Source organism: Sciurus carolinensis, chromosome 6, assembly GCF_902686445.1.
Source record: "Sciurus carolinensis chromosome 6, mSciCar1.2, whole genome shotgun sequence".
Taxonomy (NCBI): Eukaryota; Metazoa; Chordata; class Mammalia; order Rodentia; family Sciuridae; genus Sciurus; species Sciurus carolinensis.
The window spans coordinates 107,467,364-107,493,381 of record NC_062218.1 but is presented as its reverse complement, the minus strand read 5'-3'; the positions used below and the strand labels follow the sequence as shown (position 1 = coordinate 107,493,381).

The window sequence follows — 26,018 nt, the reverse complement described above, 5'->3', positions numbered from 1 at the left end:
CCAGAGGGGCTTCCCAGCCGTTGCTCAGAGGATGGGCAGAACCCTGCTGCCACCTGGTGGTCACAGCTCACACATTCCATGATGCATATTGGTGGTTCTCTGCAAGATCATTTTTCACTGATTGTCTCATTTAATCTTTAACAATCCTGTAAGAAAAGAAATTGTTGTACCCATTTTACAGATGAGAAAACAAAAGGTAAGTATGAAAATTGCCCAATGAGGAGGGTTAAGTAAATGGATTGTGGGAGACCCTAGTCCCTGTGATGGGGGGAATGGGATCCAACTCTGTCACTAGTCCAGAGCAGCTTAGGCTATGCCACACTTCCTAAAATTACTCTTCCCTATTAGAAATGAGGTCGTGGTGGAGTGAGCCAGGGATCGCTTACTGGGGCCCCTTTGGGGGAGGACAGGCAGGCTGGATGTCTCATTAAACTTCTTCACATTCAGAAACCAAAATGAGTGCATTTGCTACTTGCCTATGGTCAAGCAGACCTCAGACTCAAGTTGTTATTGTTGTTGTTGTTGTTTATTATTATTACTGGGAATCCAGAGGTGTTTTACCAACTGAGCTACATCACCAACAAGTTTCAAATAAGACAGGGTCTCACTAAGTTGCTGAGGCTGGTCTCAAACTTGTGATTCTCCTGCCTCAGCCTCCTGAATTACTGGAATTACAGATGTGCACCACCATCCCCAGCCAGACTCAGGTTTTCTATGTCCAAGTGCTGGGCACTTTTCATCTGCCACACTGCTTCCCCAGGCCTGAGAAGGACTTCGTCTCTTCTGCTTTCCCTAATTCTATTTATCCCACAAAACCAGCACCTGCTCCACCTCCTCCAGGAAGCCATCCCTGAGCCCCTTGGCCCTCTCAGATCTCCCTGCTGCTGAACACCTATAAGCCTGACCCATGGCACCCCTCTAGAGACAATGGCATTGTGCCCTGGAGGCACAGAAAGCTGCTTGATGCTGTCCATCTCCAGTCAGTCAGGAGACTACTTAAAGGCAGGGCTTTGGTGTTCCCTTCCCCTCCATGATGTCTGTCAAAGATGTCAAACATCTATTACATAAAGCACATGACAGAGGCTTATTTGTTTATTTATTTATTCATTCATTCTGGAATAAATGCTTCTTGTCCTAATGGAGTGGCCAGTCTCCTGTGGGCACATCAGATATACAGCCAGAGCCTAGTGATCTTCCCAAAATGAAATTCTCAGGACACCACTCTTCTGCTTCAAGCCCTTCCCCACTGCCCTCAGAATAAAACCTGAAGCCCCTTACCAGGCTGACCCACATTGTGCCGATGCCTGTGCTCCAGTTCTCTGGCACCTGCCATCACCACCATCACCTCTGGCCTTTCCATGTGCCCTTCTGACCACCTTCACCTAACCCTAGGTGCCTGCTGAACCTCCTTTTGGATAACACTCCTTCCAGGAGGCCTATTAGGACCAAGTCTGAATCAGAGGCCACCTCCTACCTTGAGCGCCTATTACTGCCCTATCCTGACCCTTACGTTTGTGTACCTGACTACTGACTGGTCTGTCTCCCTCAGATTGTGGGCTCTGGAAGGACAGGACCCCAGCTGTCTGACTTCATGCTGTATTTCCAGCATCGGTGTTCGATTCTTGGAGGGACCAAGGCTGTTCAGCAGACATTCACATGAACACGTGGACAAAGAAGTTGCCATATCTACCAAGTGTCCAGTGAGCATATGGCCCAGTGGGGTAGCTGACTACCCAATGGTTCAAGTCACAAATTCCAGACACACTGTCATCTTTGAAGTCTTTTATTTCCAGCAGTTCATATCAGTTACTCACTGAGCTAGTGCTCCTCACATCAAACAAGAATTCATTCATCTTTCCTTGGATATTGCAATCTTTTTATTTTTTTTCAGTGCTGGAAAATAAATCCAGGACCTCACACATGCTAGGCAAGTGCTCTACCACTGAGCTACATCCCAGCCCTTGGCTACTGCAATCTTATGTTCATGTTCAAAACTGAGTTGGAGTCCAAAGGGTTAAAGAGGCCTCAGTCCCCTACAGGGAGCAAAGGTTACCCTTGTGAATAAGTCTTCAACTCCTGGAAGCAGTATCTTAGCAAGTTAGCACGTGATAGCCCAACAGTGAAATAAGACACAGTGCAATGGGTTCTAGGCATCTGGGGGTAAAGAAGGCACATTACAGAGTCCCCTGGAGAAAATATAGGCCATTTTCCATCTTCTCGATATGCATTTTCTCACTCTTCAGTGACTTTTAATCTCATCCACTGGCCCATGAGAAACCATAACCCACATGCTACTGAACACATTTTATTTTCCCTTCATGAGATAGCCTTGGTTCCAAGCATATTTCATTTTTCTCCCTTATGCCTACAAGAACATCCAATTTTGTTTCAGTCCCTTTTAATGGCACTTAATAAATATACATTCTGGGACCTGACAGAACAGGCTGTCCTATTTCAAACCGCCTCTAAAGCTGCCTGTTTAAACAGCTAGTACAAAGCTCAGATGGGGCACCTCCTACCTCACCCCATCCCACCTCTGACCCAGGGCTATGTCTACCACTGTGTGTCCAGGCAGGGGTCCTCAACCTGGCTGCACATAAGATGCACCTGAGGGGCTTCCTGCAGTGCTGAGGCCTGGGCCACACCCCAGGTCAGTCACATGAGCCTCTCTGGGTGGGCTCCTGGCTTGTATCATGATTTAAAGCTGCCCACGTAGCCAGAGAGAGCAACCATGCTGAGAAGCCCTGAGTTAGGCTAACAGCACACAGCAGGCTGTCAGCAAGTTCCTGAGGAACCCACAAGTGGATTTCCTACTTTATTATCTGTTTCTCTAGGATTCCAATTTTTATCAGAAGTCTGAGTAGGAAAAAGAAAAGGAAAATGCTGCAAGTGTATTTGGGGCTGGGAAATGGATTGTGGAGACTGAGCTTTTCTTGCATTATGCAGTCTTCATGCTTTAACAAGCCCAGAGGAGGCACATTACAGCTTGTCTGACACAGACAAGCAGGTATTTCTCAAGAGCCTTCTAGAACAGGGCTAACAGCATTAGGCACTCTGTGTATATTACTGATGCATTCTTGGAAATATATCTAAACTGTGTGGTTTTTCTTTTGTTTTTGTTTTTTGGTACTGGGGATTGAACTCAGGGGTGCTTAACCTCTGAGCCACATCCCCACTCCTCTTTTTGTATTTTATTCATTGAGTTGCTTAGGGTCTTGCTAAGTTGCTGAGGCTGGCTTTGAATTCAAGATCCTCCTGCCTCAGCCTCCCAAACTGCTGGGATTACAGGTGTGCACCCCTGCACCTGGCTTAAACTGTGTTTTATATACACTCTCATAAGGGTCAGTTCTAAACTTGCAAGGTGTATGAAGATCACAACGGATCTGCTTGCCCCCTTTCTGCAAATCTTACAGTGACTCTTAGCCCGAAGCATCAGCCCAGAGGTAATGCCCCTTCAATGGCTGCCCCCAGCACTACCCAGCAGGTCAGGCTTCTTGGAGCAGAAATGTTGCCAAGGGGATTCAATTCCCAGGTTTGAGAAAGGGATGACTTATTCACCATGTAATTCAGTTGTGGGCCGCAAGATGTCAACTATGAACTGTGTATGACAGTGGTCCTATAAGATTATATCTCCTAGTACTGGCATAGCCTGTTAGTTTATGCAGGTATGTGACATCTGCACCACAAACTCTCCAGTGCATTTCTCAGAAGGTCTTCCTATTGTTAATCCCTGCATGACTACTGAGAAGGACCTCAAGATAGGTACTGGGTTGAAGGAAAGAACACTATGTCATCAGCCATGTCTGCTGCCATGGGCTGGGCATGGGATGCATGGGACAACCAACCTGGGCCAGCAATGGCTGGGGCCACCTCACACCACTGATGGCATTTGCCCTGGTATCACCCTTCAGGGTTGACAAGGAGCCTCAACATCCTGAGCTTCATGTCACTCTCACAGCTGTGTGAGTTAAGTCATTCTGGGTGGGAAGCTGAAGTTGTGTCCCATGTCTAAGTCCCACAGCCAGCTCACCTCCCACCCACTGCTGCCTCCAGGGCCTCAGAGCATGGGGGTTCCAGGGCTCCTCCACCTAGAAACGGGAAACCAAGTCATTACCTCACCCCCACCCACAAGGTCTGTAATCACCTACCTCACAGAGTTTCTGCAATGATTTGCATGTCCCTTTGTCCCGGAGTGCAGAGAAAACAAGGTTGTACACTGCTGTCAACAGCCTCACACACCCCACCTAACATGCTGTCAAAATCCCCACTTCCTGGGAACCATTCCTGAATTTGCCTACACACATTCCAGAACTGTGACTTGGTCACATCTCCTCCAGGGTCCAGCCAAGAGTCTCCTGGGAACCTCTCCATTGGCCAGATAAACGCATGGCTCCCACCTGAGAGGACTTCCAAGTGGTTCACTGTCCCAGAAAGCTCAGCTCACAGCATGGAGAAACAAAAGACAACTGGTCAACCCCTGATACATGCTGGAACCGTCAGGCCAGGCAGCTCTGGACTTCTCCAGGGCTCCCTCCCTACAGCCACATGGCACTCAGGTAACACTGACCTGGTGGCCCACCTTTGTGGGCAGGCCTGGACGGAAGCAAAGGTAAGACTCATCACAAGCTATGGCAAGTCCTGGTCAATCAGCCATGACCTGCCATCTAGGAAGTTGTGACTGCAGGTTGGCACGGCTTCTTAAAGTAGACACAGACGGATCCTGGCTGGGGCCTTTGGTGGTCACCCCACCTGGCACTCTGCCAGGCTCAGCCACTTCTCCCTGCTGCCTTCTAGATGTCCTTTACTCATCCTGGCCTGAGCTCTTCCACCTCTGCATTTTCTTTGCTTCTTTTCCCACCACGATCACAGCCTCTAAACATTTCCCATCCCTTGACAACATGGCAGAGGGCACCCTAAGAGGGCAGAGTCCAGCCCCATGGAGCTGGACTTGGAGCCCTGGCCAGGAAGCTGGAAGGCACATATCCCCTCTGCCCATTCACTTCCACCAGGCTCCATTCTGGGTTCCCCTTCTTGTCCTGGGCCTCCAAGACGGTCACAGGCTGGCCTGCCTGCAGACTCACTTCGTGGCTGCTCCTGGCCGCAAAGGGGTACACTGCTACCACCTGAAACACACAGGGGTGAAATGGCAATGGTCGACCCCCAGAGATGTTTATCCTGTTCCCATTCTACCCAACTCCAGTCCCCACTGCTGGGCTTTCCTTGCCTCCCGAGCATGTCCTTTGTGCCAAAGACAACGACATCTGCTAGTACCACAGCAAGCAATTACTAGGCAGCTGGCACTGCTCCAGGACTTTTCTGGGTCTTGTTTTTCACAATTCTATCATTCTATTTGCCCCACTTTTTCAGAGGAGGAAATTGAGACTTAGAGAAGTCAGGAACTTATTCAAAATTACACAGCTGTGACCTCAGAACAGGTGAGTCAGTCCAGCAGCCTCACCCTCCCCAGACCCAAGGGTTTCATCCACCCAGACCAGTTTCCCAGCCTAGAGGCAGGGGTTTGGACAATGTGGTTACTTTTTAGGGAAAAGCATTGAACTGGAGAAAAATATCAGACAGGAGGGCATTTATTAAACTACTATTTAACTTCTCTGGGCCTCTGTTTCATCATCTTATGCAATGGGAGAAAAGATATTCTACCTCCTGGGTCACTGAGGGAATTTAATGAATGAACGCACACGGAGGCCTTCAGAGTACCTGCTACACAGTAAGGGCCCAGGCTACTTCAGTTCTGTTTTCTATTGCTGTTGTCACAATGGTCAAGCCTGAGGAACCAGATGCAGCCTGGGAGGATCCCAGGGGAGTTCATGAGCACCCCAGGAACAGAAAGGAAGCAGCTGGAGTGTTTGGGTATTGGGGAGCTGAGCCCAGGGTGGGGCTTCCCTGAGACACTGCCTGCATTGGCTGGAGCTGGGAGGCAGTGGCGACCTTCCCCAGAAAAACTGGGCTGGGGCTGAGCTGGGCGGTCAGGGCCTGTAGCTCTGTGAGTCCCTGGCAGCCATGGTGCACTACTTCTGGCTAAGGCTGGAGGACGCTGGCCCAGAGCCTTCACATGGATGCAGCAGGAGCTGTGCAGGGTTGCTTCCCCTAGCGTCCACACAGCTCATGCGGCAGCTCCAGGCTCCTCAGCGCGCTAGCCAAGACATCCGCGGCCTGTGCTCAGCACCTCTGGGTACCCCTGTCTGCTGGGTTCTTTCTGTCACTCATCCCTTACCTGTGCAGCTCCCCTTTGACTGCTGCTGATACCTGGGAGCACACCCTCCAAGTCTGGACGTTCATCATATTACCCTCCAGCTTTGCCAACTCATCCAGTTCTCACAAGGACCCTGCCCAGCTGCTGTCCCATCAAGGACTCCACCCCTGCAAAGTTAAACCCTTCAGTGGCTTTTTTTTTTTTTTTTTTGAGATGTAAATAATATTGCCCTTTTTGAGGGGAGGGGTACCAGTGACTGAACTCAGGGGCACTTGGCTACTGAGTCACATCCCCAGCCCTATTTATTTAGAGACAGGGTCTCACTGAGTTGCCCAGTACCTCACTGTTACTGAGGCTGGCTTCAAACTCGTGATCCTTCTGCCTTAGCCTCCCAAGCTGCTGGGATTACAGGCTTGCACCACCATGCCCGGCAATGTTGCCCTTTTAAAGTGGGCAATTTGGTGGCTTTTAGTAGATTCACAGATAAGTGCAACAATTACCATCATCTAATTCCAGAAGGTTTTCATCACCCCAAAAAGAAACCCCATAGCAGTGAGCAGTCACTCCCTGTGCCCTTCCCCTGAGCCCTGCCCACAAATGCACTTTCTCTATGGATGTGAGTATGCGGGTCACTCATGTAAGTGAAATCCACAGTATGTGGCCTTTTGTGTCTGGCTTCTCTCACGTGGCATCACGTGTTCCAGACTCATCTACGCTGTAGTACATAACAGTACTTCATTCCTTTCTATGGCTGAATAATAGTCCACCATCTGCCTACCTAGGCTGCTGATGGACACTTGGGTTGTTTCTACTTTGGGTTCTTATGAATAACGGTGCCATGGGCAGGGGTATTCATATTTCCCACGGCCTTTTCTGTTTGTTTGTTTTTGGTACTGGGGATTGAACACAGGGGTGCTCTACAAGTGAGCTATATCCCAGGCCCTTTTATTTTTTATTTGGAGGCTGGGTCTTTCTAAGGTGTTGAGGCTGACCTCAAATCTGTGATCCTCCTGCCTTAGCCTCTCTAGTGCTGGGACTGCGGGTGTGGGCCACCATGCCCAACTTTCCCATTGCTTTTATGAGAAAGACTGATGTCCCTGCCAAGGCTCCAGGCCCTGCAGGCCTCTTCTCACCCACCTTGCCAGCAGCATCTCACTCTTTCCTCACCCACTGGCTTCATCCAGTCCCTCACATAGCCCAGCCCTCTCCTGTCACTGGGCCTTTGCATATGCTATGCACACTTCCTGGAGAGCTCATGTCACCTGCACCCTGGTACACACTTTATTCAGTTAATTCCTACTCACCCTTCCTAAGAAAAAGCTTCCTTCTTCTCAGAAAAAGCTCCCCACATTTAGGGCTCTGGTACTTAATCCTGCTGTTAACTTTACAGTTATCCATGCAAGTATTTTATTAATCATTGTTTTCCCCAGATTATAAGACTGAGGAGGGCCAGGACCATGACTTGCTTTTGTTCGTCATTATGTGTATCATCTACCACTGTGGCTGGCCAATAATCAATGAATGAACGAATCCTGCTCACCCAGCTGATGGGGACTACAATTAGCTCTCTGTTGTCAATGTGGCAGGGGCAGGAGGTCCCTTCCTCCAGGTCACACCCCTGACCAGGACATTGATATGGTCACTGATCAAGGCCTGGCCTCACAGGGTGGTGACCCCTCCAGGTAGCAGGAGCCTAGACCAGGACAGAAGAGGAAAATCCAAGGCCCAGTTCAGGAGGCCAGGGGAGGCAAGCTCACAGCCCTCTCCCAGACTCACCTGGGTCACAGCTGGGACGGAGCACACAGGGGCTGAAGGGGGCTCTGGTGTCGGATGCTGGGAGTCCTGGTGTGGCCCTGCCTGTCCTCTGAGCTCCTTCTCACTGGGGACAACATGGTACAGCTGCAGTTTGCCAGCAGGAACATAGCCCCGATGTCCTAGGGAACACGAAGAAGATTACCAGCCACAGGCCACCTACCCATCCAGTTTAGTGAAGGGAAACTCCAACAGCTTCTCAGCACCCAGGGGGACCTGAGAGGGTCATGCGGGACCCTCCCAGCCTCCCTTTCCACTCTGCATTCACTGTTTCTAGCTTCTGCTTGCTTACCCCCAGTGACTGGGAACTCATTCCCCACTGGGGCAACCCACTCCATTGTAAACAGCTGACAGAAATACAAAGTTCTCCCTTGGGCTGGCATGAAAACTGCTTTTCCAGTGCCCCATGTCCTTGCTCCAGTGGCTGACCACAGCAAGGTTGCTCCCTCTCCCCAGGTGCCTTCCCCTCGCTCCTCTCTAAGGACCTGCTCCTTCTCATGCAGCGGCTACTCCAGTGCTGTTCTGGTTACTGTCACTACCAACAGGCATCAGTTCCCGAGGGCTTGCCAGGTGATGAACCAGCACATGATTCAGTCTTCACACCACTTCCCGAGGTGGGGTGATGCTATGATCTCCATCTTACGTTGAGTTGGTTGAGCTCAGAGAAGCTTGTGACTTCCCTGGACTCACAGAGTTAGGTAAGTGGCAGGGCTGGGACCCACATCCGTCCTCAGGGCCAGGTCTGGCTTTGGTACAGATTCATTGTCTCCCCACATCAGTCATCAGAGCACTCTTCCGTGACTTCTGCGTGTTTATACCACTTTCTTAATTTTTAACATTGACTCACTCTTTAAAACTTGGCCTTCTTCTATACAATATTATGAATACCATCATGGGCTAATGGATTTGTTATATTTTTTCTAATACACATTAAAACACTTAAATAACAATTATAACACAGTGTCCGAAGGGGGACACCATGGTCTGTGTGTCCTCTCACCACAGTCTTGGGAAACCCTCACCTGTGGGTCACATGCCTGTCTTTGGAATAGGCTGCTGAGCCATTTGTTGTCATACCCAGGGGCACCCAGGCCTGAGCAGCACACCCAAGGCCAGGGCCAGCAGAGAGGAGGCGGCTTCATTACCACCTTGGTTCTGGACATCAGGCTCCTGTCAGTGCAGGTAGTACCCAGGTATCCCTTCTCTATGAAGACTTCCATCTGTCACGATATTGCTGAGGTTCTCTCCACTCTGAGCCTATGAGATCCCCAAGGCAGCGTCCTTGTCTTATTTCCTTTTGTTTTGATTTGCTATTGGTGCTAGGGATTGAACCCAGAGGCATTCAACTACTGAGCTACACTCCCAGCCCTTTTTTCATAATTTATTTAGAGACAGGGTCTCACTGAGTAGCTTAGGGCCTCACTAAATTGCTGAGGCTGGTTTTAAACTCATGATCCTCCTACCTCAGCCTCCCAAGAGGCTAGGATTACAGGCATGCACCAGTGCATCTGGCCCTTGTCTTATTTTCGAAGTACCCAGAACACAGGAGCTTGATGAAGCATGTTGCAATGAAAGACTGAACTCCCCTTTTGGGCATTTCATACCCCACTGAGTCACACTAAGCTGACTGTGCTGCAGGTCCTGCATCTATCACCTGTGTTCATTCCCATCCTGGATTTTCACAGCCAGAATTTGTCCCACTAGAGAGCCTGTCTCCCTACCAACTTTGGGTGTTTTTCCCAGAAGGCACACATACCCCCAGTGTCCACCAGCCAGCGGTTGCTGTTGCCCTTGGTGTCCTTGTTCTGAAGGAGGGCCACAATTTGGCCCCGTGGCAGGGTCAGGTCCAGAGTCCCAGTCCCACTGATGTTGCTTGTCACCTGGTATAGCTTCCCGGGGCCATACCTGCTGAGGAGAGCCTGCACCTGCCGTTCAGAGCCTGGAAGGAGTGGCTGGGGAGAGTGGAGACAGAGACCGACACAGGATTTGAGTTAAGTATCAAGACTGCTGCCTACACATGCTGAAGCCATGGGGCCTGGCCACCCTGCCTCTGTCACTGAAGGCCCATCCCCATCAGGGCAACTGCACTCTAGCTAGTGGATGGTTGACTCTTAGCTTCCAAAGGCATTTCAGGAGAAACTTGCAACTTCTGGGATTCTCTAAAATACTAACTCAAGTTCTGGAATTTCTCAGGTATAGAAATCCTAGGATTGGGGATGCAGAGTCAGGATTAAATATAAGAACCAGAGCCTGGTGTGGTGGTGTACGCCTGTAATCCCAGCAGCTTGGGAGGCTAAGGTAGGAGGATCTGAAATTCAAAGCCAGCCTCAGCAATTTAGTGAGGCCCTAAGCAACTCAGTGAGATCTTGTCTCTAATAAAATATAGAAAAAGGGGGCCGAGGATGTGGCTCAGTGGTTAAGTGCCCCTGGGTTCAATTCCCAGCACCCATCCACCCCAAAAAATAAATAACAATAAAAAAGAATAAGAATCAGGACAGGAGCTGGACTCCATGGCGCACACCTACGATCTTAGTGACTCAGGAGGCTGAGGCTGGAGGATTGCAAGTTTGAGCCTAGCCTAGGCAACTCAGCAAGACCCTGTCTCAAAATAAAAAATAAAAAGGGTTGAGGATGTAGCTCTATGGTAGAGCACCTCCGGGTTCAAACCCCAGGAATGTAAAAAAATAAATACATAAATCAGGACAGGATGCCACTTAATAGAGCTCCTGCCTAGCCAGTGCAAGTTCCTGGGTTCAATCACCAGCATCACACACACACACACACACACACACACACACACACACAGACACACATACAGGAATAGAGAATCAAGACAACCCGTGTCTCTAAACAGATCTCTAAACAGAAGAGGAGAGCTGGGGCAGCTTTTTTTGGAACACTGTGCTGGGATGTGCTTTTTAGAATGGTGCAGTTAGCATGAGTGTAAATAAAAGTCAGTGGGTAGCAGACATCTGCCTTCTTTCTCAAGCCTGTCCTGCTCCCTGTGCAGAGAAGAACAGCACTCCTGCAGGGCCCCAGAGGGCTCATAAAGATGCCACTAGGGTGGCTCCTATCCCAGGGGCCACCTCATTTCTACTGGGCCCTGCGCCCTTAGCCAAGTCAGCCAGGAGTTCGGAGGGCTCTATGTGGGTGGTGGGGTGGGAGGCTGGGACAGGTGCGTCTCTTTCTACCAACTTACAACACACACTGGAATTACAGATATTTCCATGTGTTCCTTCTTTTTAGTTTTTCCTGTGTCTCCTAATTTTTCAACAATAAGGATAGACTGCTTCTCTAGTAAGAAAATTGTTATTTTAATTTGTTTTAAGAGGTTGTCTGGACAAGTTTGAATGGCTACTGTTCTGTATTTTCTGTCCCCCTCCCTTTTCCCCAAGTTCGGGGTCCATCCCCATGAGACCTCTGACCTGAGGGTGGTAGGCTGCCCTTGCTGTGGGGTGGGAGGTGGGGACAGCTGGGGACAGCTGTGGACAAGGAGTCAGCCTCCTGACTTGAGGCAGAAGTTAGTCCCTGCCGCCCTCTGCCCTCTGACCAGGTGTGAAGGCCACTTTATCTGCCTGGCTCTGCTGGCCCTTACTCATCCCTCTCTCTGTCCCTGGGCCTCCTCTCCCTCATGGGGCATCTTGGTGCCATCTCAATCCCCCAGTCACATGTCACCTGTGACTCAACACAGGTTGTGTTCTCAAGTCCAGGCTTTGTCATGCTCTGGAAGTCTCCTCCCCCACAGATGACCAGTGATTTGAAACATGGACCACCTGCGCGTATTCCTCAGATGGACTGGAAGACACCCTTTACTTATATTTTAGAGTAGATCACTTAAAAAACAAACAAACAAACAAACAAACAAAAACCAACAGCCTTGGACTGGGGTTGTGGCTTAGTGGTAGAGCGCTTGCCTAGTACATGTGAGGCCTTGGGTTCAATCCTCAGTGCCACATAATGATAAATAAATAAAATAAAGGTATTATGTCTATCTACAACTTAAAAATATTTTTAAAAAAATAAACAACCTTTGGTCAGTCAAAGCTCTGTAAACCATTATAGAAATAACATAGTGTCCTTTGCCATTTAAAACTACTATATCAAAAAGAAAATTTAGGGCTGGGGTTGATCTTCAGGCCCACATATAAATAAATAAAATAAAGGTATGTGTCCCTCTACAACTAAAAATATTTTTTTAAAAAATAAAATTTAAATGACTTTCTATTCAAACTTTTTACTCATTTCAAATGTTGGTTTTGAGCTGGTATCAGAAAAGAGTCAGGGAAAAGGATCCATTTTGATGAAATTTTTGAGGAAGCTCCAGGTTTGGGATGCCATCACCACTTCCCTTCCTTTTATCTAATTTCACTCCATATTAACATGTTGGTTTTCTTATTCTTGACCCCCGAGTCCTATGCTGTCCCTATGCTCATTGCCAAGAAGAGGAGATCTGTGTTGGGGGGATGTGTCCACCCAGTCATATTTCACAAAGAGAAAGGAGAGAAGAGAAAATAGTTCCGTGAGTAACAGAAAATACTGGGAGGGGGGAAATGGAAAGAAAAGGGGATAAAAGGAATTGAGCCTCCTCCCCCAGTGGCAGGTGAAGAACTAGAGAGTCTTTAGTGGGGAGGGACACCTACCTGGGCAGTGGGAGGTGGCAGCACTTTCTCAAAGTTCTCTCGATAGACGTGAAGCTGGTTACCGGTCTGGCCTAGTGTGTCTTCCACCAGCTTCCTGAAGGCTGGCTCAGAGAGGTGGTGGTGGGGCAGCTGAGTGGGACAGACACTGTCAAGAGAGCCTGCTGCAGGACAGGGGGGCAAGAAGCCCCTGGCCACCCACACTCTAACCCCAGGCCTTTTTGTCCTGGTCACCTTTAAGAAAGTCTCCCTCTGTAGGGCAGGCGCTACTGCCTGGCATGGTGCTCCAGCCATAGGACTGGTGGTCCTGGCACCCTTCCTCCTAGCCACAGTGATTGGTCCAATGGCTGACAAAGGACGAGGCAAAGTCAATCGGACCCTCTCATCAGACTCAGTAAGTAAAGGACGTGTGTGGTCACTCTTCCGTTGGATTTTCTAAGCCTGGAAGTCTTCCTAGCCACCTCTCCCACCATGCAGAGAAAAGAAAAAAAAAAAACCCCTGCCTGAAAACAAAGCCCACCTGGAGAGGGGAAACAGCCCTGACAGCATTATTAGTCCAGCATGGCCTGAGCCTGGGCCCCTCCTGGGCCTCTGCTTGTGCAAATCAATACATTCTTCATGCTCCCCAGGCTGGTTTGGTTTGGGGTTATGTTATTTGTAACACAAGGAGTTCTGAGTAACACTCTGTCCGGAGACCCTGACCCCATTAGGGATCTCTGCATTCCCATCAGACAAGTTAGGAGTGCATAAGGCCCCACAGCTAACAGGGACACAGTCAACTCTCCGAGCGGTTGCTCATTACTCTTCATTTGACCTCCAGCCTTTCTTCCACAGACTGTGAAAAGATGGAGGATTGTGCTATGCAGGCCTTTCCTAGCTGCCACAGGGAAGGAACCCCTGGACACAGATAAGGCAGGCTGGCAGCAACCCCTGGCAGGCCCCAACAGTCTTTGGTTCAGGATCAATCAGAAAAGGCACTTCCTTTCTGCTGTCACAAACTTGCCCTCCCCCTACAGGTCCCAACCACTGCCCAGTCTTGCACATCCCAGACTCCACGCCAGGGGGTGCAGAGGGCCAGAGGAGCATGAAAAGATCACCTAGCCAGATTTACGCCTCTGCTGTGGGGAAGAGAAATGCTTCTTTCTGCAGACAGCTCAGGCCTAACTCAATTCAAAAAGGGAGACTCAGACAGAACTCAGTGCTAAATGCTGAGAGGGGCAAAAAGAGGAAAAAGCCATGGGGCAAGCCCCCCTGAGGAGGAACAGCCTCTGCCTTTCTGTAGGAGGCAGACTCCGGGGTAGCGAACATCCTAAAGGCTGCAGAGTAGAAAGGATGGGGGGATAGAGTCTCCCACCTGGGGATGAGCAATTCTGAGAGCTTCGTGGAAAGACTCATTCATCCGCACTGTGTGCCAGGCTCTGTGAACAGCCCGGGGGACGATGGAGGGGACTTCAAGACTGAGGTGGAGTCCAGGCAAAGGGAACGTGGTCACACTCAGAAACAGTGTGCTGGAGGGAGGGCCACAGGCAGAATGGGGCTCTGGGTTGGAGGAGGAGGAGGTAGCAAATCTCAGGGGAATTTTAATGGAAGGGATTGGATGGGGAAAGCTGAGAAGGGTAACAAGAAAGACAGGAGACAGAGGTCACATGAGGAACACTGCAATTGTGCCCAAGGTCTGGCCTGAGTGCCATTCAGCTCAAATTAAGTTAACACAGAGCAAGATGTGCAAGCAGCTGGGTGCTCCTTTCTGTACCAACTCCAGTCCTCAACATTTTAAACTGAAAGTTTGCATTTTGAGGTTTGTGCAGACCTCTCTGGAATCTATTTATGCTTTCAGCTGAGAGCTCCTGTACAAGCTGAGCACCATGTTCAGAGACCAGGTTCTGGAACAAAACCACCAGGGTTCATTACCTGTGTGGCTTGGGTGAGCTACTTAACTTCTCTGGGCCTTGGTTTCTTTAATTTAAAAAGGAAGCTAATAATAATACTACCTCCTCTTTGAGGCTGTTGTGAGGATTAAATGAGATCATGCATGGAAAGTGCTCCAATCAGGCACATAACAAGAGGTCTCCAGGAGGTGGCTGCTAAAAGTTTTAGCAGTAGCACCAGTTTGAGACATTTACTCCTGACTATGTAGAAGGGACCTTCTGTTTCTGTCACCTAGGGATGGGTCCCAAGTCTTCTATTTTCCCAACAAAGCTTTGTCTGCTTGAGTCCCAGAACCTGGGATGATCTGGAGTTGCAGACTTTCCTTGCTTTCATGGTCTGACTACATTAAGGAGGGAGAACAGGCATGAGAGAGATCTAGCAAGTCTCGGCTGCCTCTCCTAGGCACCCGACAGCCTGTTTGGAAGGTCCGACCTCTTTCCATGGCACCCCCACTATCAACTGGCTGACGGGGCAGGGCCTTGCCTGGCTATGCCCCAGAGGTGCCGAGTCCAGTGGCCTTACCTGGGCCACACAGCCTTCTGCTCTCTGCAGCACTTGCTCTGCAAGGTCCTTCTGGAGGGCCACAAATGTGCGCAGGATCTGGCCCAGCCACTGCATAACCAGTTGGTTAAACTGCGGGAGCTCGGCCACCAGCAGGGAGTTGAGTGCCTGGTAGGTGTGCCGGGCCGCCTCCTCCTCGTAGGTCACACTGCCCACTTCCAGCAGCTTCTCTTCTACCCGCTCAAAGTCCAGTAGTTTATCCAGACGCTTCTTGATCAAGTTCTGAGGGCCAACCAGGGCTTTGGCCAAGCTGCACAGTGGCCTCCACACCAGGCTTTCCAGCCGCTGCTTCTGTGGAGAGAGAAGAGCTTGGGAGATGGGAAGGGAGGCGGCTGGGAGCAGGGGTTGGGAGAAGGGGCTCTGGAGGCAGGCAGGCTTGGTCTCCAGTCCCCACTCCACCAAGTGGCTCTGGCCTGTAACACGTTATCTCATCTCTCCAGGCCTCGGTCTGAAACACAGGGATGGCTGGTAATGAGCTTACCAGAGTGCCTGGCACAGAAGAGGTACCCATTTTATGTCACTTTAGTATCATCATTGTGCAAAGACCTTGAAAAAGATGTTTTCATAGGGTTATAGTCAAGAGGACAGTCTTTGAGACTCAGACCCCAGCACACTACTGACCATCTGTATAAAAAAACCCAAGAGGTCACATCCTTGGAGACTCAAGCTCCCATCTGCAGAATGGAACTATTAATAGTATCACCCCCAAAAGCATGTGCTGAGAAGTTCATGAGGTACAGAATGTAAAGGGCTTGGCACAGTGCCTAGCAGAGAGTGAGGCTCAATAAACATTAGCTGGGGCTATTTTTATCAGAAAATGCACTAATAGTAATCCCTACCCTGCTGACCAGAGCAGTTATGGATGTGGCAATTGTGTAAAGTGCCTGACTTCTAAATATCATCCTTATAGGCTCTGCTACCTGCCTCACAAAGAAAGGAGAAAAGTACCACTCACAAACTCCAGGAAGGCCTCGCGTTGAAGGTCTCTGGCCAGGTTGCTGTACTGCTCCACAGACCCTCCAGGGATGTCCAGATCGCATTCATGCGGCCGGAAGCGGAGGAAAGCCTGTGCCCAGGGTCAACAGGAGACATGCAGTCATGGCTTATCACGGTCATCTTCCGCCTGAATCCCCCGCAGCCAAGCTCCGGAAGAGTAGTCCAGGCCCTCTGCATCCCCCACCCCCACTCCCACGACAAGCAGGCGCACAGCCTGTTCTATCCCTGCACATCTTGGGTGATTACGAATTCCTCCTGAGACTGAGTCAACATCTTTTTCCCCCTGCCAGCACTTTCCAACTTCATGCGTTTGCAAACCACCTGTGATTTTCATCCCATGTCTACATTCTGCGTATTTCTATTAATACTTTTCCAACTATTTATTCCTATTTAAATCAATGCATTAAAAAATACTATGATGCTACCACAAAGGGAAAAACAGTAATAACTGTCATAGACACATGAATATAAAAATAAAACAATGTTAATAAATTCACCTGGATACTCTTGCCTGCTGAAGACCCCTGAACTTCTGACTTGTTCCACACTTGTTAAAGATGGACCAGCACCACTGGGTGTGGTGGCATGCACACCTGTAATCCCAGCGACTCTAGAGGCTGAGGTGGAAGGATTGCAAGTTCAAGGCCAGTCTCAGAAACTTATGGAGGCCCTAAAGCAATTAGCAAGACCCTGTCTCAAAATAAAAAATAAAAAAGGTAACTCAGTGGAAAGTGCCCTCTGGGTTAGATCCTCAGTAACTCCCCTGACCAAAAAAAAAAAAAAAGATGGATCAACCCAGAGGCTTCTCCTTGACTCCTTAGGAGGGTAAAAGACAGAAGCCCTTTCTCACTATGGCATTCGGTGTCAGCACTGCATCTGTCACATAAGCTGTGTAAGGCCCACATCTAAGCAAACACAGCTTGGATGCTTCCAAATTTCATTCTGCTGCCAAACATCCCTCTGGTCTCTCTCAATACCTGCAGGTCCCTTCCTCCTCTTTCTTGACCTGCTTGTAAGCGCCTGCTCCTTTGGCCTCACTGTGATAGGATAGGATCCTAACCGCTCAGATCCTTGCACTAGGGACTCTAGATGGAGCATGAGCCTGCAGGGGCATCTGACCCCCACAAAGAGGAGTGTGGACCCAGACTTCCAATAAGGCCACCCCAAATCCCATTATCCACTGAGCCCATTATCACCCCTGACCAAGCTCATCTGTGCCAATGGATGGAACTGAGGTAACCACTGCCAAGGGGGCCATGCAGACAGAATGAGTCACCACCAGTGACAGGAAAAGGGCATGTTGGCCAAGAAAAGTGACATTCTGGGTGGCATGCAACCAGTGGCCCTGCAGGCTGAATTTGGTTCAAAAAGACACATTTGCTGCAGAACATTTAAAATTTTATTTAATTAGTTGCTTACATAGACATGTCAGGATTTCCAGGGTATTTTTCCCTTAAAATCAGAAGAGCTGGCCACACTGGGCCCACATTCCTGCACAACAACCGTCAGCCAGAGCCAAGTAGCAGCTGTTCCTTTAGATCATTCATTCATTCATTCAGCCTCCAAATTTCCTTAATATTTGGGAGAGAGGGTACCGGGGATTGAACCCAGGGGTGCTTAACCACTGAGCCACATTCCCAACCCTTTTTATTTTGAGACAGAGCCTCACTAAATTGCTTAGGGTTTCGCTAAGTTGCCAAGGCTGGTTTTGAACTCGCAATCCTCCTGCTTCAGCCTCCCAAGTCACTGGGATTACTGGCATGCGCCACCACGCCAAGCCTCAGCCTCCAAATTTCAAAATTTCAGCCTCCAAATTTTCAATATTTAAGTCTACTGAAAATGTCTCATAGGCAGACTGTTGGATGTCAGGCTTCTGCTGGGTCCTATTGCTTCCCTGCTCTGCACTCAATAGTGCTACCTGCCTGTCCGCTATCTGCTCTGGAGTTTCTCTCCCTTGATCCAGGTACTGGTCTCTCTGGGCTTGCTTGGATCCCACTGAACTCTGACCCTGCCCAGTGAGAGATGCCCCAGGGCTAGCTGGTCCTTGGCTGAGGTGCCTGCCTGTGCTCCCGCCAGTCAGACACATCTGTTATTAATCCTGCAGGGTCCTCACCTCCAGATTATCCAGGTAAGCAGCCACATTGTTCTTCAGCTCGGTGACACACAGGGACACCCATTGGAACCTCTCCTCTAGGTCATCAAATTCTTTGTCTTCTGTCTGAAAGTTACGCATGTGAGGGCTGAGAAGAGCCACATGGGGGCAGTGTATGACTAGCTCCCTTGTCCCATGTCCTCACTGGGAACCATCTTCCACAGACCCACCAACCACATCAGGTTCCTGCAGCCCCAAAGCTGAATGGAACTGTTAAAAGGCAGTGCAACTCAATAGTTTTGCCTCTGCACCATAGAATCAGACACAGAAGTTTGAGTTGGTTCATTAGCTTCCTAGCTGTGTGACCATGGGCAAGTGTTTTACCCTCTCTGAGCCTGCTTTCTCATTTGCAAAACAGGGACAATAAAAACACCTACTTCATTATGTAAATCAAATAATGTTGGTTCAAATAGCTACTGGTAGCTATTTGAGGCTGGATCTTTGTCAAGACCCAAAGCCTAGCTCTCCTATCTGTGACAAGTTCCCTGACAAAGAGGAGTCCTACACTGGCTCTTCAGAATCAGGCAGAGGTAGCTCTTCTGGGCACCTCAATCTCAGTCTCAGCTGCTTCGCTTCCAAAAGGAGCTTAAGCCTCTCGTCCACCCACTGCACAGGGATGACTGTCCCTCCCTGCCCATGCTCACCCTGGACACCAGTCCTGCTTCCTGCTTCAGCAGCTGGCTCAGCCGGGTAGTCTTCTTGGAGAGGGTGTGCGTGTTGATGCGGGCCAGCCGCTCCCGGAGGCTCAGCGGCTCCACTCTGGTGTACTTGGAGGCTGTACCGACAGAGAAGAAGGCAGGCCTCAGGTGATTCTGGCTGACCCAGGAGAGCAAGCATCCCTGATGTGCCTGGCTGGGGTCACATTCGCCAACCCAGAAAGTCATGCAGGGAAAGCTGTGCCCAGGTCCTCAGTCCCTGCCATGAGCCCTGGATGAAGAGCTGGACTTTGCTTGCCTTTGGCAAGTTACCACTCCTTCAGGCCTCGGTTTCCTCATCTGTAAAATGAGGCTGGCCACCTCTTGGGATTGCTGGGAAGATCACCTAAGAAAGCAGGTACAAAGGGACATCCTAAAAAAAGAACCCAGTAAGAGGCGATTACCTGGGCCCCCAGCTGGAAGCCACATGCCCACCCCTGACTCAGGCTTCCTGCTCCTCTGTGACCTCTGCACCTGGATGGAGAAGCAAGTGGGGAGGACATGCAAAGCTGTCAAATGCTGTGCAGCATGGTGTCACATCTGTGATCAGGAGCAGAGGAGGTAAGTGCTCATCTTACCCAACTGTGAAATGGGGCCAGCAGGGCCTACCTCAGGGGTCAGTGCCGGGATCAAAGAAGATAATGAAGGGAAAATCTGCATGGTTAACTCTTACAAAACAGCTATCATTCCCAATTTGATCTTCACACATTATATATGCATATTAAATTATTTCACTGTACCCCATGCATTTTTATGAAATTAAAATAATAATTATTATAAAAGGAAGTATTCGCTAAATACTCAGTGTGCAGCTGAATTTCTCTATACTTGGGACACTGTTTCTTTTCCAAACCTTTCTATTGCAATAAGCTGAGAGGTAGAAATTCCTCCCACCTCTGCCCCCTAATCTATTTAACTCTTTAATTCATTTATTCATTTCTTCTCCACAGAGTGGCAGCCATGTGGTTTGGACAGGTTGATCTCACTTTGGCTCAAGGAGTGGCTGCTGACTGATGTAAACCAAGCCATACAAACCCATCCTCCTGATAATAGGGATGAGTTCAAAGAAGGGCACATACCCTATGAACCAATCAGTTCATAGTATTTTCCTAACCATGGTAATTGGTTCATAGTGAGCCTGTGGCCCAACTGGGTCTTATCAGAATGAAGTTCTAATTTAATTTTTATGGCTAAGGGAGAAAAACTTTGTTTTATCCCAGAGGGTAAGGTATGCAGATGTGAGTCTTGGAACAATAACAGCACTTTCTACTCTGAGGGAAACCAGCCTGAAGATGAAGCTGATACACAGTGAAGAGCAGAGGCAAGAGCATTAAAGGTAAATGGAGCTACTACTTGGGTCAAACCCTACCTAAAGCCCACATTACTTTTGAATTTATACAAGCTATACATGCCCTTTACTGGTGAGGCCAGTTTGAGATGAGTTGTTTCTTTTTGTTCCTGCAACCAGAAGCATTCTCACTGACGGACCCCCAGGTGCTCCAAGTCCTTACCCACTTCCTTGCGCATCCTGTGCTCGTTGATGTTGGCATTCACATCCTGGAGGGCAGAGGCAGCCCTCTGTAGGACGGGGTAGGCACTGGCATCAGGGCGTGTATTCTCCAGGATTCTCTGCAGCAGCAGTGGGTACCTGGTAATCCTCTGCAGAGGAATTACCAGTAAGAAACTGAGGCCTGAAGGTCCCGCTTGTGGCCTGAGGGAGAAGACTGGTATTAGGCAGGTAGCGCCCACCCTTCAGGGAGCCAAGGGACCTGGCTGTAGGCCCAGCTCTGCGATATCAGGCAAGTTACTCTCCCCTGTGGGCTTCAGGGTCCTCATCTGTAACTTGTGAGGTCTAGATGTGAGGTGGGAGGTGCCAGTCCTGGGCCTTGCTCTCTCATCTGGACCGAATCCAGTGGTCCATCCTCTGCCCTCAGTTTCCTCAGCCTCTCGGCAGCAGATGCAGCTGACCATTCCCTCGTACTTGAAACGCATTCTGCTTTCCCCAAAGACACCCTCAGTCCCATTTCTCCCCTTCCTCAGGACACTCAGCCTCCTCTGCTGGCCTCTCCCCCACTCTCCATTGCTGGAGTGTCCTGGGCCTCCTCTCCCCCACTCTCCCTTAGTGACCTCCTCTGTTCCTATAGCCTTAAATACATCCCAAACCCACATCTCTGCCTCTGTCCCCACAGCCAGATGCCTGCTTGGCATCTCTACTTGGATACGTCTTAAGAACGATTCTTTGTTGGTTTCTACACTATATTTCACTAAATAAAATGGTCTGCTGCTTAAAAAAGGGAGGGGGTTACAATAAAAGGAACTTAATTTTTAGCTTTGCATTTAAGTAGAAAGGAGCAAAAAGTCGTAAAATCTGTAACATCCTTTAAATAGTTTAGTGTAAAAATAGATGAAGCCAGGCATGGTGGTGCACGCCTGTAATCCCAGCGGCTCGGGAGGCTGAGACGGGAGGATTGCGAGTTCAAAGCCAGCCTCAGCAATGGCGAGGCACTAAGCAACTCGGTGAGACCCTGTCTCTAAATAAAATACAAAATAGGGCTGGGGATGTGGCTCAGTGGTTGCCTCTGAGTTCAATCCCTGGTACCAAAAAAAAAAAAAAAAAAAAAAAGATGAACCAAGAAGCACAATATTAGATTTTGCTCCTTTTAGGTGGTGGGCATGTGAATGCTCATTACATTGTCCTATTTTTATATAGATTTAAAATTTTTTATTTTTAAAAAAAGTAAAACAAGGGGCTGGGGCTAGGACTCAGTAATAGAGCACTACCTAACATGTGAGGCAATGGATTCAATCCTTGGCATCACATAAAAAATAAATAAATAAAATAAAGGTATTGTGTCCATCTACAACTAAAAATATGTATGTATTTTTAGTTATAAATATATTTCACATATGTGTGTATGTGTGTGTGTGTGTGTGTGTGTGTGTACAAAGTAAAATAAAACAAAAGGAACACCTCATGGTGCCAATGCATTGCTGATGGCTGGGTGACATCTAGAAGTTCATCAGGTCTCAGAGCAGCTGGGGAGGGGCTCCGAGCTTTCCTTGATCACAGCCAGCAGCCAGGGAATGCCCCGAGTTCCAAACCTCAGCTGTCCAAGCGTACCTCCTCCAAGATGACTCACGAGGGCTACTCAGGACCATCCTCTGGCCCCTCCTTCATGGAGCCCCTGTCTCTTGTTCTTCTCAAGGAAAAGTCTCCAGACCAAAGGTCCAGGAAAGATCATCCATGAGGCTAAGAATAGACAGAGCAGGTGGGAGCCCCCTCGGAGGCTGCAGGGGTGGGGAGGCAGGGTGGGATTACCTGTCAGGACTGCCTACACTGTCCATCTGCTCTCACCAAGGGTGTCCTGGAGCTTGGCTAACTGTGGGCAGTGGAGGTGGAAACAGTTGGCAGATATTTGCAAAGCTCCATCCTCTGGGCTTGCTTTCCATGGGAGAGAGCCAATTGCCTCCTGGGGACAACTGCCACCTTGCAAATCAGAGGGCGAGGGGTCCTCAAGAGATGATCCCATCCCTTCCTCACAATCATCATGGTGTTACTACAGAATGCTGGCAGCCATTCACATTTACAGCTTTTCTAAGGTAACCTGAAGAGAATTTGTTTTATTATGCTGTTTTTAATTTGACTGTATGGGGACTGCATATATGGCCTCATAGGTGTTAGGTAGCCACTGTACCACTAAGTTATACCCTGAGTCCTTTTTAAAATTTTATTTTGAGATGGGGTCTCTAAGTTGCCCAGGCTGGCCTCAAACTTGCAATCCTCCTGCCTCAGCCTCCCCCTCACCCCCAGTAGCTGGGTTTACAAGCATGCGTCACTATGCCTAGGGGAGAAAATTTTATATAGCCTTTCAGATAGGAAAAAAAAAAAAACCTGAAAATTAATATGCAGAGCTGGGTGAGTGTGAGGAAACAGGGCTTTTTACAATCTCTTGTGGGCCATCCCCTGGGCAATTTGTGAAATGTACAAACCCTTTGCTCCATCAACCCCAGCCTAGAAATCCACCCACAGAAATACTGGTTGAAGCAAACCAAGGTAAAAGTAGAAGTTACTCAGCAACTCTGTGGTTGCAAACAACTGGAAACAACCCAAAATCCATCAACAAGAGAATGACTGAATAAACCAGAATCTAAAGGCAGTCCTGGAAGGAACTCTGTGCAGTCATAAAAAAGAACATGGGAGAACTATCCACACTGTTGTAAAAAGATATTCATGGCTATGATTCAGTGAAAAAGAAAGTTCTAGGACAGAATGTGTAGGAGTCTTTTAAACATTCTGCCTGTCTATCTATCCATTTGTTTGTAAAATATAAAGAAGAAAATTTGAATGGAAAATGTTCACTACTGGGAGATGAAGGGAGAATGGACTTTTACTTCTTACTTTATATATCTGTGTATGGTCTCGTTTTTTCAAAGAGTACATATTAAGCTGAAGCGGTGGCTCCTCTTGGAGAGCACGCACCTAGCATACGCAAAGAGTACATATTACTTTTATGTTCGAAACAAACACAATTAGCAGATAAAGGAAAATGAAGCAGGTTATTTGCTTTCTCTGCTGCCTCAGCCATCATTCTGGAACTTGGGTGCTTGCTGCCACACTTAGTCCACCTCTACAAAGAGCCTCCAGGGCAGCCCTACCTAATGGAGAGCTTCCTCCGGTCACAGAGGCGAGTCTGTGGTCCCTTTGACTTCTCCAGGGGAAATTCTGCCTTAAAAGACAGGAAAGGGCTGGGGGTGTAGCTCAGTGGCAGAGTACTTGTCTAGCATGCATGAGGCCCTGGGTTCCCCCACTTAACAGCACCACGGTGGGTGGAAAAGTATAACTGGAACACCCTGCTTTCTCACCCAAATAAAGGGTAGAGGGCAGCATGCATTTTGGAATCTAAAAGATGCAAAATTAGAAAAGATTCCTAATTAGAGGTACCATCTATCCTGACAGACTGAGAAAGGACTGTTTTTGGCAGGTGTGATTCTAGTTGGCCAAGCTCAGGGAAGTATCCTGTGGTCATAAAAACAAGAGAGCCAAGACCATTGTTTTAAGAGGGAGGAGACCAAAAGTCACTCTGACAGGAAGAACTTCATTACTGGCACACCCAGACGTTCTTACTGAGGGCAGTTTGTACACTTGCAGGCCTGGGGATACAGGCATTTATTGGGCAGGGACCAGGCACCTGGATGTCTTGCATGCACAGGCTGGCACTGCCGAGAATAGCTCCTCATTTCACATGTCCCTCTGAACATCCAGAGCCTGAACACAAGCCTTGAAACTTGCTGTGATTTCAAAAACCAAAATATGCTTGTGACACCTGGACTGTATCCAGTCACATAGTATAACACTGGAAATTACCAGCCACTTCCTTTTATACGTAAGATTCAGGTCATGTGCAAGAATATCCCCCTGGCTCATTTTCTCTGCCTCCCCAGGGGGTCCTGTTTCATGTGCTTCCATGATGTTCTTTGCCTCTTTTTCTTATGGTATGCAAGGAAGTCACAGTTGTTTTCACTGCTAGTTGCTGCCGGAGGGCACATGCTGTCTCTGCTCCTTCATTTTCCTGTGCTCCTTCAACAGAACTGCTCCAGACTGCTCTTTTCTTAAATCCAACCTTATTAAGTAGATGCACCATTTGATTGCTTCATTATATCTTTTAGTGTCACCGTGCCTGAATATATACACACTGAAATATGTATTCTTTCATTAGCAATTATTTTCCTTTTATTTCTCCTCTGTATTACAGTTAAGTCATTATATTGATTTTTTTTTTACAGTTATGTATATAAATAAGATTTTTTTTTCAGGATCTCATGATAATAAATGCATTTAATATTTGTCACAAAAAGGGGGCACTGGGACTGATAGAGTTGAAAACCAGTGTGGTCTCAGAGAAAATACGATCCCCGCCTCGCCAAGATAACTAGAGTAGCTGGTACTTATCGAGTGTCACTTGTGTGCCCTGTGTCTGTGCTCCAGGAGGTGCTGCTATTACTCCCACCTTCCCCACAAGGAAACTAGGTTCTGAGATGTGAAATCGCTCCTTCGTGGTAAGGGGGCTGCCAGATCCGCCACCAGCAGCCCAGTTCCAGGGCCTATGAGAAAAGCTTAGACTGTAGAGGACGAGACAAACGGCAGCCTTGGTGCCAACAGGGCTCCCAGTGCTTCTAGCACATCTGAACTAGATGCCAACACACAACTCCTGGGAGGTGTTGCATCCATGAGAAATCAGAGACTCAGGCCACAGGGGACTCACAGTCCCTCATGGCTATAGAGGCAGATGGTTTACAAAAATGGCTGCAACTGTTTCCCTCCCGATTTCCAAAATCCTTTGAACTTGACTTTGAAGCCACTCCCACCAAGAAGGGGAATGTGTCCCTTACCCCTTGAGCCTGGACTGGCCTTGGGACTTGATTTGAGTGACAACAAGACTCCCACAGGCCTTGCCTGTCCCCCTACCCTAGAGTCCTGTGACCACCCCATGAACAAGCCAGCCTGCGAGAGTCCAGGGGACCAGAGGTAAGTCGGTTCTTATGTCCCAGTTACAAGAGAGAGCCTATCCAAGATCAGCAAAGCTGACCTCAGGTGACTGTAGATTCATGGGGGTGCTCAGCCAGGACCAGAAGAACCACTGGCTAAGCCCGGTTTCTCTGCTAATAAGCCTAATATCTAGTGTGAACTAAATAAACATCTGTTCTCGGCCACTGTGTTTGGGGCGGTTATCTAGCAGAAGCTACCTGATAGCAGCGATGCCCAGGCTGTGCTGCAGCAGCTCCCACAAGGTCTGCGCTTCCCTTCACCAGCCTCCAGGCTTCCTCTGTCCCACAGCTGGCACCTCGCTTCCCTCGGCCTCATTCCTACAGAAACGTATTTAGTGATCCTTGCAAAAGCCTACATTTGTAAGACCCATGAGGGGAAAATGAGTGAACTTTTTTTGGAGGCAGGGAGGAGCTAGGATCTGGATATTTGAGAAGGAGACTTTGGTGGAAAGACGGGGGGGGGGGGGGGGGGGGGGGGG

General features: G+C 48.8%; 1 protein-coding gene across 4 annotated transcripts in view; it reads right to left on the bottom strand.

Annotated features, from left to right (window-relative positions):
* Positions 1-1,129: 1,129 nt before the first annotated feature.
* Positions 1,130-26,018, bottom strand: part of Arhgef37 (Rho guanine nucleotide exchange factor 37) — a 51,848-nt gene continuing 26,959 nt past the window's right edge. For all 4 annotated transcript variants that reach the window (XM_047556298.1, XM_047556297.1, XM_047556295.1 and 1 more), the window contains 9 exons: positions 20,505-20,704; positions 18,943-19,073; positions 18,260-18,364; positions 16,106-16,216; positions 15,112-15,441; positions 12,664-12,792; positions 9,780-9,975; positions 7,988-8,145; positions 1,130-5,123 (listed from right to left, as the gene is read on the bottom strand). In XM_047556298.1, coding sequence (XP_047412254.1) covers positions 4,914-5,123; positions 7,988-8,145; positions 9,780-9,975; positions 12,664-12,792; positions 15,112-15,441; positions 16,106-16,216; positions 18,260-18,364; positions 18,943-19,073; positions 20,505-20,704 — 1,570 coding nt within the window. In that variant the 3' untranslated portion in view covers positions 1,130-4,913. The remainder of the gene's footprint in view (positions 5,124-7,987; positions 8,146-9,779; positions 9,976-12,663; positions 12,793-15,111; positions 15,442-16,105; positions 16,217-18,259; positions 18,365-18,942; positions 19,074-20,504; positions 20,705-26,018) is intronic.